General features: G+C 37.9%; 1 protein-coding gene across 2 annotated transcripts in view; it reads left to right on the forward strand.

The window, feature by feature from the left end:
- SVIL (supervillin) overlaps positions 1-12,913 on the forward strand; it is a 64,002-nt gene that overhangs the window by 32,027 nt on the left and 19,062 nt on the right. For both annotated transcript variants that reach the window (XM_035902427.1, XM_035902428.1), the window contains 3 exons: positions 9,443-9,593; positions 12,272-12,361; positions 12,444-12,530. In XM_035902427.1, the coding sequence (XP_035758320.1) occupies positions 9,443-9,593; positions 12,272-12,361; positions 12,444-12,530 (328 nt within the window). The remainder of the gene's footprint in view (positions 1-9,442; positions 9,594-12,271; positions 12,362-12,443; positions 12,531-12,913) is intronic.

The raw sequence follows: 12,913 nt of genomic DNA on the forward strand, positions 1-12,913 counted from the left end.
GCTTCTGTGGCCTGGCTGCTGTTAGCAGCCGTGTGTTACACGGGAATCCAGGAGTGCGCTTCGGGGTTTAGTTTCATCCAAAAGTTTGTGCGTTCTGCAATGTGAACCAAAGCATAGAGGTTGGGAGATTTGCTTCAAAATGGACTGCTGGTTCAAACTGCAGGACTAATGCGGACTTGCTTCCCTTCTGAGTCTAGCATTTTGAAAATGACAGTGTCAGATAAAATAGGCTGTTTCAAAAGCCTTTAATTTTTGAGTGAGTATTTTCACAGAGGACAAGTGAAGATAAAATTTGTATTATAAATTTTACAAGTAATCAGTTGATCCAATTATTTAGTTATGAAAATGCTGCTTCTATTAAATAGTATAGGCAAACAATAACAAAAAAATCTGCTGTTCCATCAGTATATTACAAGTATGGAGTTGTTACACAGTCTGTCATTATTGAGGATAAATCTGTGCCTGAACATGTGACTCATCAATGGTTGTGAGTTAACTGGACAGAAAACCAAGAAAAAATAATTTTTGCTATTTGGTTTATCATTTTTGTTTTTCCCTGTGGACTTGCTCAAAAATCCAGTTGTGAATTTGAAAGATGTCCTAAAGCAAAAATAGTTTCATCGAGGAAAGCAAAATTGCGGTCACATTTTTAACAGGCTAGTCTCCAAAATGACAACTGTTGAGATCAGATAACAAATGTACTCCAGCTAAAGACAATGGGGTTGAGAATAAGCTTTAAGCAGCTGCCAAGATTTAGGCTGAGACAAAACCTTTGTTCTCTCTTCTGGCTCCTCAGCACCCATATCCTCCCTGCTGTGTTACCATGTGCAGCAACTTCATTCAGCATAGCACAAGTTAGGCTTTTAAAGCAAGTAAGAGAGCATGAAGTGCTTGAAGGGTACAAGCTTTGAAGTGACAATGCTGGCAGTGGGAGTTCCTATGACACTGGGTCACCCACTCTGTTGGTTCATGTTAGCTCTTGGCTATTTAGAGCCTAAATCAAAGGATTTGCATGTCTGCCAATGCGTAGAATCTTGGATGTATAAGAAAAAACGTTAGTCTTACTGGATACACAACTCCCTGAACTGTACTGATATTTTTGATGCTGATTCATTATGTGATACATGATAAATGATGTAAAGCTTCACTAAGTTGACCACACTGCATACAACACACCATGTCAGCTGCCCTTAAATCTGGAAATACTATTCTTCATAATTAATCAATGTGATGGCTATTATCCCTTGAGGGCCACGAAGCAGTGTGCCACTGAAGTCTCTATTTGTAGAAGAGCTTTGAGACTATGATGTACTTAGTGCTTTCTGTAGCTGGATTGCAAAAAAAATACAGGAAATCTATTGATTACTGTATTTCGAGGGAGTTAAAATACAATTTCCATACATGGTAGTCATGCATCAACAGCAAGGGTGTGTAAACTTCTGTCATGCTCTGCTGGTTCAAAATAATGCCTGAAGTTTTTAGTGGCACTGTCACCCCTGTTAATGTAGTCAGACACCTTTCTAGGTTTTCTGTGTGTGTCTCTCTTAAAAGGTTATCTAACTTGTTCTGGACGTTTGATTATTGAAGCATAGCTGTATAAAATAGAAGTTACTAGAGTACATTTAGACTTCTTATAAACAACAGAAGTTGAAAGGTTCATACTCTTATAAAACAGTTACATTAAATAATGCTGTTTGATCAATTCTAGTCAAAATGCTTCTTCTCGGTTGCCTGCATGGTGAGATATTTCTCCAAATGTGGTATAGTCATTTATATGTAGGCTAAACTGTAGAAAAAAACCCCATAAAATTAATGGAAAAGCTGACAAAGCAACCTCAAATGGGGGGAAAAAAGGGACTAAGGAATTAACTCAAGGAGATACAGATGAGAGAGTAAGTTGAGATTTACTTAGAGGTCCAGCATCTGTTTTGATGATTGCTGCGCCTAGGAGGAAAATTTGTTGGAAGCTGTGAGACTTCTTAAATTATTTATAAGCACAGTAAAACATACTTGGACAATTCAAAGAATAGCTCTAACATCAGGGGAACAACTGTACACTGAGGAATGTCTTACTGGAAAAAAAAATCCCTTTTGTTTGAGAAAAACGTTTTGGATTTAGTATATTTGTATCATCATCTTAGGTTGGATGGAAGACTTCCAGTTTGGGTTTTTTCATATGCAGAAAAATTAACTAACTTCAAAATCTTTCCTCAATATCAAAATAGCAAGATTTACTAGAATGAAAATTCCTATTTTATAGTCAGCCATTTTTAACAGCATCTCTGATTAATGTGATTACCAGCTGCATTGCAGTTGCATTAAAGCAGTGAATGACATTTGAAATGCACTTAATTCTTATAGCAAGTTCAGATTGCAGCTCAGCACTGGTGTTAAAGGCTAGGGCCGAGCAGTCAATTCAGAATTACTCAGAGATGAAGTGTGTAAAAATCTTAAAGGGGGTAAGCCCTGAAAAAGTGACCTTTAGGCAAAATACTAGTCTCTTGCTGTGGTAATAGTTTTATCCATTTCACATATGGCATCCACCAAGTGCTCATATCCAGCTCTAATCAAAGCTGAAACTGTAATGATTAGGCTTCATTTTGAGCTACTCTAATGAGCTCCATTTACCCATATTCTGTGCGATGTTCTACATTTGCTTTAACCTGTAGAAAGGAAGAAGAATTACAGATTATAAAGCCATCTCTAATCAGCTTTGGGTAAGCCCAGCTCTGAGGCAGGGGTTATTTGTAGGCTTTGTTTAGAATAGTGAACTCACCTTCGCTGGGCTTAGCAATTCCCTCCAGATGGCTTTTGAGTATCCCAGTTTTACTAGGCATTCTTTCCTTTCATCCAGAAAATAGATGGCTTGTTATTTAGCGGTGTCTGATTAAACTTGCAGCAGAATTATTCACATTGTGGCTGACATGGTTCATCAATTTAATGGTGCGTGGAAACGGACATAAAAAATATCAGCATATGAAAAATTATCTTCTGGCTGTGCTGTTTCGTTCTGTGTTGAGCTGCAGTGATAGTGTTCCTAACTTCTTTAATTCCTGCTTGGAATGGCTTTGGTAAACCTGCTGTTGTATTATGACAACATTTTTGATCTCTGGCTTTCCAATAGGGAAAACATTTCTAGAAGGTTAAAAGATTCAGATGTACTTCATTTTAAGAAATTAGGGGAAGATGAGTTATTTCCCCCCGATCTCCATTTCTGATAAGTCAAATTCTTTTCTAATTCCTTTGCTTTGCTTCTGTCCTTGTCATAGGAACCTGTATATGCTTCTACTTACTCTCCTGTTATACCCGCTCTCCATAAATTTCATCCTTTTCTACCTATTAATCAGGTGAGCAAAAGTCTGCACAATTTAAATGCTCAACAATTTCTAGTAAGCACATTTTGACAGTCGGGTTTTTTACATAGGAAATTAATAATCCTCTTAACTGATTAACCAGTTTAGTAAATGCTGCTTTAAAGAAACATAGTATTATGCCACTATGCTGTGTACTCTTCTTCAGTATACATTCTGCTACTATTTCTCTTACGGTTGCTTTTCCAAAGATTCCTTATCTGTTACACTATATCGCTGAGAAAGTAAATGAAGGAGACATTATTGCATTCATTATAACACTGAAAATGTGCAAGTCATTAAAAAGGATATATAAAAGAAGCAGTATGTAGCTGCACAGCATTTATTTTAGAATAAGATGCTGTGTACCCTGGCTTCTCTGTAAGTAATGCACATATGCAATGTAAGACATAAAATCATCTGATTTATTGAGTGTAAAAAAAACAAGCTGCTTTTGTTCAGAGGTGACTTTCCTTCAGTGCTTTTCCCTAGTCCTTGTCTAAAGGATTTTTGCCTTGGCACACCCTGCTTCTATTCTCTGACTGTCCCATCTTCCTGCTTCTCTCTCTTTCTTCCTTTAAGGTCTGTAGTACTAGTTTGAAAGAATCAAGCTCTCTGGTTTCTGATGAACGTCATCCTTGGAGATGGAAGGTGAAATGCTGTGTAAACTTCCTATTTAATTATTGGAGGGAGGATTTAAGAAAATGACATTCAGACCTAAGAGGCACATTCCCAAAGTCACTTGTGGCAACAGAGTTAACTTTGTGTTTGCTTGGGAATAGAGTTCTGCTGCGGTTCCGGTAAATGTTAGAGGAGCTTCACGTGACATATTCCTCAAAATTATGTCCATACCTCTGCAATTCTGTCATAAACAATTCAAAGAACTTGCTTCTGAAGAATTAATAGATAATGAGAAATACAAAGTTTCTTCAACTAGAGCTACATAACAAAGTTGTCTTTGAGCACAAGTAGAATACTGGATCTTGATCTGAGCAAACAGTACCTGTTCCACATGATCAGAGGTAAAAAAAGCAAAGGCAGCAGCAGGCAAAGAAACAAGTTGAATAAAACCACAAGAAAACAAGGAGAGTTCACGGAAAGGTCTCAATAGATCTATGCAAATATAATTCTGCTTTATTACACCACCTTGTCCCTTGCCACCCAGCTCAGATCTGTGGCTTCAGTACTACAAGGAATCCATTGGGTACTTCATTCCCACACAAAATACAGTGTATGTCACATGTGGGCAGCGTTCTGACCAGCATGTGTAATGGCAGTGAATCCAAGGGGCAGATGTTCACTGCTAGAATAGAGGATGATGATTATGGCAGAGGCTACAGGAACGATGCTAAAAATTTTGACTACTGATATTTACCATTTCTACACTCACTTTCATAGCTGTTTTTGAGGATAATCTTTTACTCTGAATTTTTTTAAACTAAAAACTAAATTTGGGGCTAGTAATTGAAATGTGTCAGTGTTACCTCTTCTCTGTAAGCTCTGGATTTAATATGGCTTTATTAGTATTTACTTCAGATAACCTATGCATTTTGTTCCGACAGAGTTCAACAGCTCTATGTATCTAGTAGGTAAATATATAGTCTAACTTAACTTAATATTCCTCCAGCAGTGAGAGGAGGTCCTTCAATGGGCTGTTCATCCCATCTTTCTTAAAAGGGGAACACCCAAAAAGTGTTCATCTTTCCATTAACTGTGGTGAGCTACATCCTGCTCTCTTAAAAAGCTTCTTCCTTCTAGCATAGTTTCAAGGTGCATACAGATTTGTTTGGTTTTTTTCTTGCACAATTAATCGTTCTGTTGTTTGCATCAAACATGAGTGGATTGTATTCTATTTTGCTCAAACCACTTTTGAACAGGAAGAACAAAACCCCAAGCAACAAACCAGCATGCTAACAGACCACAGTCAGCTGGGTTCTTGTGACATAAAGGGGACGTTGCTTGGAATGGAAAATTGTAGGGTACAAAATGGAGCATTGCCTAGATGTGGGCCCTTCCTTAGCATGAACTGACACTGCAAAAGCAGTGGAGTGCCTGTGCATGCCCTCAAGAAATGTGTTGCAGTGCTAGAGAGGACCAATATCATCATCCACCCTAGCCAAGCAGTGGGAGAGAAGTAATCCCTGTTTCTAACTGTTTTTGCATCGAGTCTGTAACTCCTTCTCAGACTTAAAACAGACCTTTTAGGAAAATATGCAGTCGTTATTCTAAACTGTCAACATACAGAAAGTTCACTGCAGTATTAAGTAATTTTTCATGTGTAATTAATCTCACTGGGTAAAACTTAACTCTTAACCCTCTCTTCAGTAAAAATAAATACTCGTCGGATTTAATCTGAGGTAATTTTTTCAAATCTTGTAAAAATATTTTAACCCTTTCCTGAAACCTTTCAAAATTGTCAGCATCCTGGATAGAAGTGTAGGGGCTGGAAGTGGATGAGCTGTTGCAGTACAGATTATCTGTTCAGAACAACAGTTTCATGGAAGTTTTTCTCATCTTTTTCTGTCTTCCTCATTGGTTGGTTTTTGCTTGTTTCCTTTTTCAAGTAACATTTCTCTTAAAAGGCTCCTTTACTAGATTTTTCTGATAACCATTTTTTACCCATCTATGTGATTATTTTTTCTTTATCTTCATCACTCTTCCCTATGTTGGTGTCATCCTGAGGGACTTCTCAGGAGAACTATATCTTTTTTCCTTACACGTGAAAATATTTTGATCAATGCTGGGATGAATCAAATCACCGCGTTTCTGTTTAGAAATAATTTTTCAGTCAGTTAACTAGTTTGCAGCCTGTAAGCTGCACTGATATTTTTATATTGCTCAAAAAAACCCCTCAGAATGTCATCTGTGATTAAGTCAAATATTTTAAAGAAATCAGAGGTGACTGTGTTAACATATTTAATCATACGCGATCTCATCAAACTTACCATTTTGATTAAACCTGTTTTCCATAATGCCATGTGGAATGGCATTAATTACGTGCCTGTGCTTTGATTCTTTATTGATTGTCTTAGAGCAGTCTTCCCATGAGCATCTGGAATGACACACAGCTTGTGTGACCTGTACCTACATGCTTTAGTTCTGCTTCTTCGAAATATTGTCCCCTCTGAGCTTTTATCAGTCCTTTACATTTTGCCATTTTCAAAGGCTTTTTTTAAACGTCACTGCTTGTGTTTGGGGCATCTCCTATTCCAGTTATTTCATGTTGTTGGATGCCAATTTGTCTGATCATTTTCCTGTTCACTTCATTTTAGGAATTTATCATTCGTTTGAAACAAGAGATATCTGTGAACATATGAATGTATTTTGAATTACAAATTAGGATATTTCATTGAATGTAACAAGTTTTTTTGTTTAATGGAAAAATAACATTGGAGCTGTTGTCTTCCTAAGCTTTTATTTATTCCTGATATGCTAAAATAATTCTTGTTTTGGCTTTTTATTGGGGTCTTTATCTCCCCTTATCAAAATGTCATAATTACAAATTTGAGATTTTTTTCTTCTTTCATATCTCTTTTTTTTTTTTTTTTTTTTAGTTGGAAGTAAAATTTGCACCTAAAAGCTTGTAGAGTTTTACCTTTCTCGCCGTGTTTTCTCCCAACCAGAATGTGCTTTGACCAACTCATTCCTCCATGAATGCTGTCATTTGGCAATTGTGAAGGCTTTCTAAACTGCTCCCAATTATCAGGTGTAATTGTTCTGAAATTTCTTTTGACAGTTGCGTTGGCTCATGTTAGTGTTCCAGCTATAGAAAATTATTCTTTCTTTTAAGCATCACATAGACTTCTGGTTTTTACCAGGACTGTTACAGCAAATTAAATGGGTTAGGGGTTGCTTGGTGTCTATTTAGCTTATTTTTTTTTTAGTCAATTTCTATTAATAGAGGAAGGTGGGAGTCTTCATGCATTAGGAAGAGATCTACTATGGAATTGCTCTGGGTTTTGTAACATACACATCCAGTCTGATTTTTATTTTTTTTTTAGGAACTCCAAAGGTGTTTTGTCCAACAGAAGAGCTTGAAATATTCTATTAAAAAAAAAAAAAATTTGTTTCTACTGTTAGACAGCTACTTACTCTCTTTTGTCGTTTGACAAGGCTTCAGAATTACTCATGATCTTATTTACAATTTGTGTGTGTAGTGATTAACACATACGCATTCCAGTCTGTGTCTTCAGAACTTCCAGTAGCTCTGCAGACTCTGGAGCTTCAGGTACTTAGTGGAGACGAAACTAAAAATTGAGCCTCCTGTCACTTAAAAAATATATAAATAATACATATGAAAGAATCCATATGACTCTGCTTCTTCCTGCCTCTCCCTCACTTCCCCTCATATTGTAATTGAAGTCAGCATCCTCACTAAGTTAAAAATACTTGTTTTGTGTATGAAACTTCACTTGTGGTTTCATTAGGTATATGTTAATTTCCTGCCAAGATCTCCTTTGGTATGTTGCTTTGGGTTTTTTTTCTACCAGCTGTTCATCACAGAGGTGCCTGTGCTTCAGACATTGGAATAGGGAGAGACTGGGGGAAGTGAACAGAGATTTCCAGTATTTTTCTATAAAGCATTCATATGTTTTTACAGAAGAGGAAGCAATATTGAATAGACTTGCATCTTGTTATTTCTATTGAGTGTTTCAGAGTTCTAGCAAAAAATCAGAGGTTTTCATCTTGATTATCATGACTTGCAGTCATAGTGTCTGGCTGCCCAGCTCTCTTTCCTAATCAATTAAGAGCAAGCGTTACTGCAAAAAGCAACGGAGGTACACAGAACCAGAGGAAGGAATGGAGGGCTCTCATGTCCTAGTCCCTGTACAAACGACTTCTTGCCTTGTCTTTACTCTTCTGGCTGATGGATTTCCTGGAAAATGCTGAAAGCTACGAAATATCTATTTCAGTGCATCCTCTGCAGTCACAAGAGTTTTTATATAAAGTGACTGATTTATTTAGTCTGTTTGATTTTAAGAAAATAAATAAATAATAATAACTGGGTTTATATCTCTTCCTTGTATCTTGAAACAGAGAAGAGTGTTTACTTTATGTGCACAAGCGTTTGGGTCCTTTTTCATTTCCTCTCTGTGGTTGAATGAGCTACAGCTGTGATAAAGCTTTAGATTTTCATTTGTCTGTTCAATTCTAGCAGCTAGGTTGTGAAAAAAAATGCCAGACGGCACACAACTTGGAAGTAATTCTGGAGCTGACAGCCCCATACACTAAAAATACTTTCATACTTGATTTCTATGCAGTTTAATCCCTGAAATGTTGCTACTTTTTTAAGATAAGTGCACTGAAGCAATATTTCTTTGGCCTGACCTAGCTACAGCAGAGTATGTAAATTCAGTTTCTTTCCTATTTAATGTACCGTCATCAATCCTTTGTGTTAGGAGGGCACTAAGATACTTAGTGATCCTAGCTGCTTCTAATCACTCAAGCTGTTGGCTGCCACCCTCTAAAGCAAGCAGGGAAAGCTGGGGGTGACCTAAAAAAAAAAAAAAGGGAGATGATCACAGTCATTGGAAAAATACTCAGTAGAGCAAGCTGACATAGGAACTAAAGTGAGCAGCCTCTGGAGAGATAAGGCTGCTAATTCTGCCTGGAGAATTGAGTTGCTGTAAGAGAGTGATTCAGAAATCACAAACTGAAGTTATACTTTCTTCGTTGTTATTCCCTGTGCCACTTGCAGATTTGCACACTTGAAAACATCTGCTGAAAGTCAGTTTAGTGATCTCACTAGTGTAGCAAGTCATGCCTCAAAAGAACAGGGTCTGGAAAATACTCATACACAGAGTAATGGTTTGCTTTGCTTAGGGGGATGCCATTTGCCTTGGCTGGTAGTTTCAAGAAAAGATCAAAGAGCATAAACCAAAACCTGATCTTCACAGTGTAATGGGGCAGCAAGACAATGAAGCTTCTTAGAGTCAGGGTCACTAAGCTGTGTCTGTGATTTTCCTTTAGTAGCTTGTTCTCCTGTTCTCTTCCCTCTACACCTAGCAGTTGAAATGTTCAGCCAGTCCTTTGCTACACCCTGGTCAGTTTATCTATTTTTTTAAACATCTCTCTCTTTTCCCCCAAAAAAGCAGAGAATGGCAGATAACCATGAGAGTCAAATGACCATTGAAGAAAGGAAACACCTGATTACAGCTCGAGAAGAAGCCTGGAAGTCCAAGGGTAAAGGGGCAGCCAATGACTCCACGCAGTTCACTGTAGCTGGCCGAATGGTTAAAAAAGGTCAGTGATGAAATGATCCTAGTATAAATAAGCCACTGCTCATTTGCCTAGTCAAAATAAAGTCAAGCTAAAGCTATGCAGAAACAGTATCCCTGTTTAGCAAGAGGAGGACTATTTATCTTCAACTGAATGTCATGGCATGAGGCTGTTCACTGTAGCTTCTTGTGGCCGTTGGTATTAATGCATTTTGCTCTGCACTGTTGCACTACCATCCAGTTATTACTGGGCTCTGTGTGACTGGCGGTAGTCAATCACTTGAACAGTCATGTGTCTCGGTTTTCCTTCTTAGTACAGCCCAAAGGGCACAGTTAGATTATTCTTTCTTATTTATTCTTCCTTTGAAAACCCAGGTGCACTGTCTAGAGAAAAGTTGTGAAATCTAGTTGTTGCTATTGCTGGCACTTCCCCCGCTCTCTAGGATTACTGGGAATATTTTGCAAACACGTGTTACTTTTATGGATGCTGTTTGAGCAACAACTTGGAAGTGTTGTATTTGGCTGAAGAAATCACTAAACAGATTTCTGCATAGAAATGACAAGGGAGCAATGTTGACATTTTGGGGATCTCTTAAATTCAGTCACTGTTTCCAGATGCAATCGTTCTGAAGTGGACAGGAGTCTCTGAAGGCTGTACACGGTAGAAATACAGCTGTTCATGCAGTGCACCTGGGAAGATGATAGCTTTGGGAAGAAGGCACCTAAACTGATCTCTTGTGGTTAATGAATACTAAATTTTGTTTTGTTGCAAGAACTTGGTTATTAAACACAACAACAGTGAACCTTGAGTTAAATGACAACCACCAAAAAGAATCATTGTGCGATGAGGGCAGTATCGCAATAGGGAGCAACTCCATTTGCAATCCAAGCCACATTCTGTTGGCAATTAAACAGATACATGGCATTAGGAATTACATCTATTCATAACATATTTTAGCTGCTGCTTACCATGTTTTGCTGCTAGAAATGCTAGTGGTCAGTGTTTAAAGACTAACCTATTTTGGAGGGTAACCAAGAAATATGTTCAGTTGTCCACAGGCTGCTTTTTGAGATTCTTTTTTTTGCCAGATAGATTGGTCTTTGGAAAGGAATAGAAGGTGATAGCATTTGGTCTTCTTAATGGGAAAAGAAAAATACCTTGAAAGGATCTCTTTAGGTGCTGCGATCATTCTTTTGGAGAAGCAAGGTAACCCAGTGACAGTGGCATCAATAAAAGTAGCCCAAGTGGGATTTTATTCTGATGTGTGCTATTTTTGTTGCCTGAAAGAATGAATTATCATGATGAGTTTTTAATTTAAGAGATGATGACAAAGCAATGCAAAATTAAATCCTTGTTATATATGTGTGCACAGATGCTGTATTTCAATTGCTTCTTATGGCTGAAAATTTTTCAGTCCTAATTGGAAGGTGATCCTTTACTAACATCTGAAGTGGTTCTCAATGTGATCTTGTGGATTAAGTCCTGGGAAAGCTGCTTAAGAGCTGTGTTGTCTCAAGTACATCTTGATGAAGGCTTTGCTGGTTGACTTAAAACCTGCTGGAATTTTGAGTCTCTTAAGTAACAGGGAAAAAAAAATTGTTTGTGGAAAAGCTACTCGATTATATTCTAAATCTGTCTTAGTGTTTGACAATTATGTCTTGTTAGCAGTTGCAGTAAAGATAGTTGAAACGTGGTTAGTATATATTCTCCCAGCACAATATCAGTTTAATCTGATCAAAAGAACTAGAGGCTTACACTTACATGGTTCAGTAATTAGTAAGCTATGGCTAAGTGGAAAATAGATAACAGAGGAAAGTTTAAATGTCAGTTTCGCTGTTTGCTGAGTCTAGGCAACAAGAGGTAATAGATGCAATTCTTTGCTTCAATATGGTTTTCTACCTAATAAAAACCACAAAACCTATACAGTGTCATTTCTCTTACTGGAGCAATGTAGATTCGCATGAAAAGAACTAAAGAAAAATCATCTTATTTTATCCACCGTGTCCAGAATGAATTGCTTTATGATAGTTACTGAAAAGGAGGGGGGAGAGTACAACAAAAGGAGGGAATAGTGTTTGATATGGTGAGGACTCTCACTTCCACTTCTACTTCCATTTCCACATGCTTTTAAGAAAACACAGCAGGGCCCAAGAATTACTGCTTAGTCCAGGGACAGCATTCACAGGTCAGATACATCCTGCTATGTGTATGAATAGAGATGGGTTTAAATTAAAAAAGAGGGGTGAGGGGGTGGCAGTGGTGAAGGTGCCAACCAAGAACCTGGTGGTTTCCCTGCTAACCGTATCTTTTTGTTCAGAACAGTTGCATGTTTTTAAAATGTGGCTTGTAGTAGAACTGGAGTCTGAAATGTAGACCAAATGAACTGCTGGTACCTTGAAAACAAGCAAAGTAACTGTATTCAAGAGAAAGCACGTATCTTGTGTTAGCGTGCTTAGACACTTGGAAACAAAGCTTTGTTCTTGTAAATGGGACAGTTTCTGAGGCTGCTCTTGATTTAAGGAGCAGGCAGGGCAGTACACTGCCATCCCTAACACAACAGTTGTGGAGGCCGGGGGAAGTATGAGGGACTGTAGGAAGTGGCCAGGCTGGTCTGCTTTCCCTAAATAGCTTCCCCTGTCATCGTTGTTGGAAACACGGGCTGACCCAGGACTGCATTTCCTGTCTCCTGTGTTCTTACGCAGGCCTGGCTTCTCCAAGTGCGCTAACACCGGTAGCATCCCCTTTCAGTAACCGGCAGAAGTCTACCACTCCAGTTACAAAGCCCTTGGAAGGTAAGGAATAAAAATGGCTGAAATACATTCAGGCTTTTTTACTTCCTGTCAATTAACAAGTTTTACTTTCTGGTTTACTTAGAAATTGAAGCCAGGCCTGATATGCAATTGGAATCAGATATGAAGCTTGACAAGTTGGAGTCGTTCTTGGGAAGGCTGAATAACAAAGGTTGGTAGAGTTAGCAAAATGTGGCAATGTATCCACTCTCCCATTTCAAGTACCTCTTAGTTAAAATATCTAGTAATGGAAGCTGACTATTTCTTTGTTCAGACTGCATTTACTGATCACACAGTTTATTTTTGTGATTCAGTCTTTGCTAAATTTTAACAAAAAAGCCTTATGCTATTGTATTAAAAATGTACAGAAGAATAAATCACAAATGCCATTATACCTTCCTTCTTTATCTACACACGATGAACACATTTTTCTTGAGAGCAAAATTTCTTGAAACCGCACAGCCAGTCTGAACCACATTGCTATATACTGTGAAACAGCTTTAAATGTAGTTTAATCTTATTAAAATCAAGGTAGGACACAAAGCTGCTCCCAAG

The sequence above is a fragment of the Egretta garzetta genome, unplaced genomic scaffold (assembly GCF_000687185.1).
Source record: "Egretta garzetta isolate BGI_Z169 unplaced genomic scaffold, ASM68718v1 scaffold369, whole genome shotgun sequence".
Lineage (NCBI taxonomy): Eukaryota > Metazoa > Chordata > Aves > Pelecaniformes > Ardeidae > Egretta > Egretta garzetta.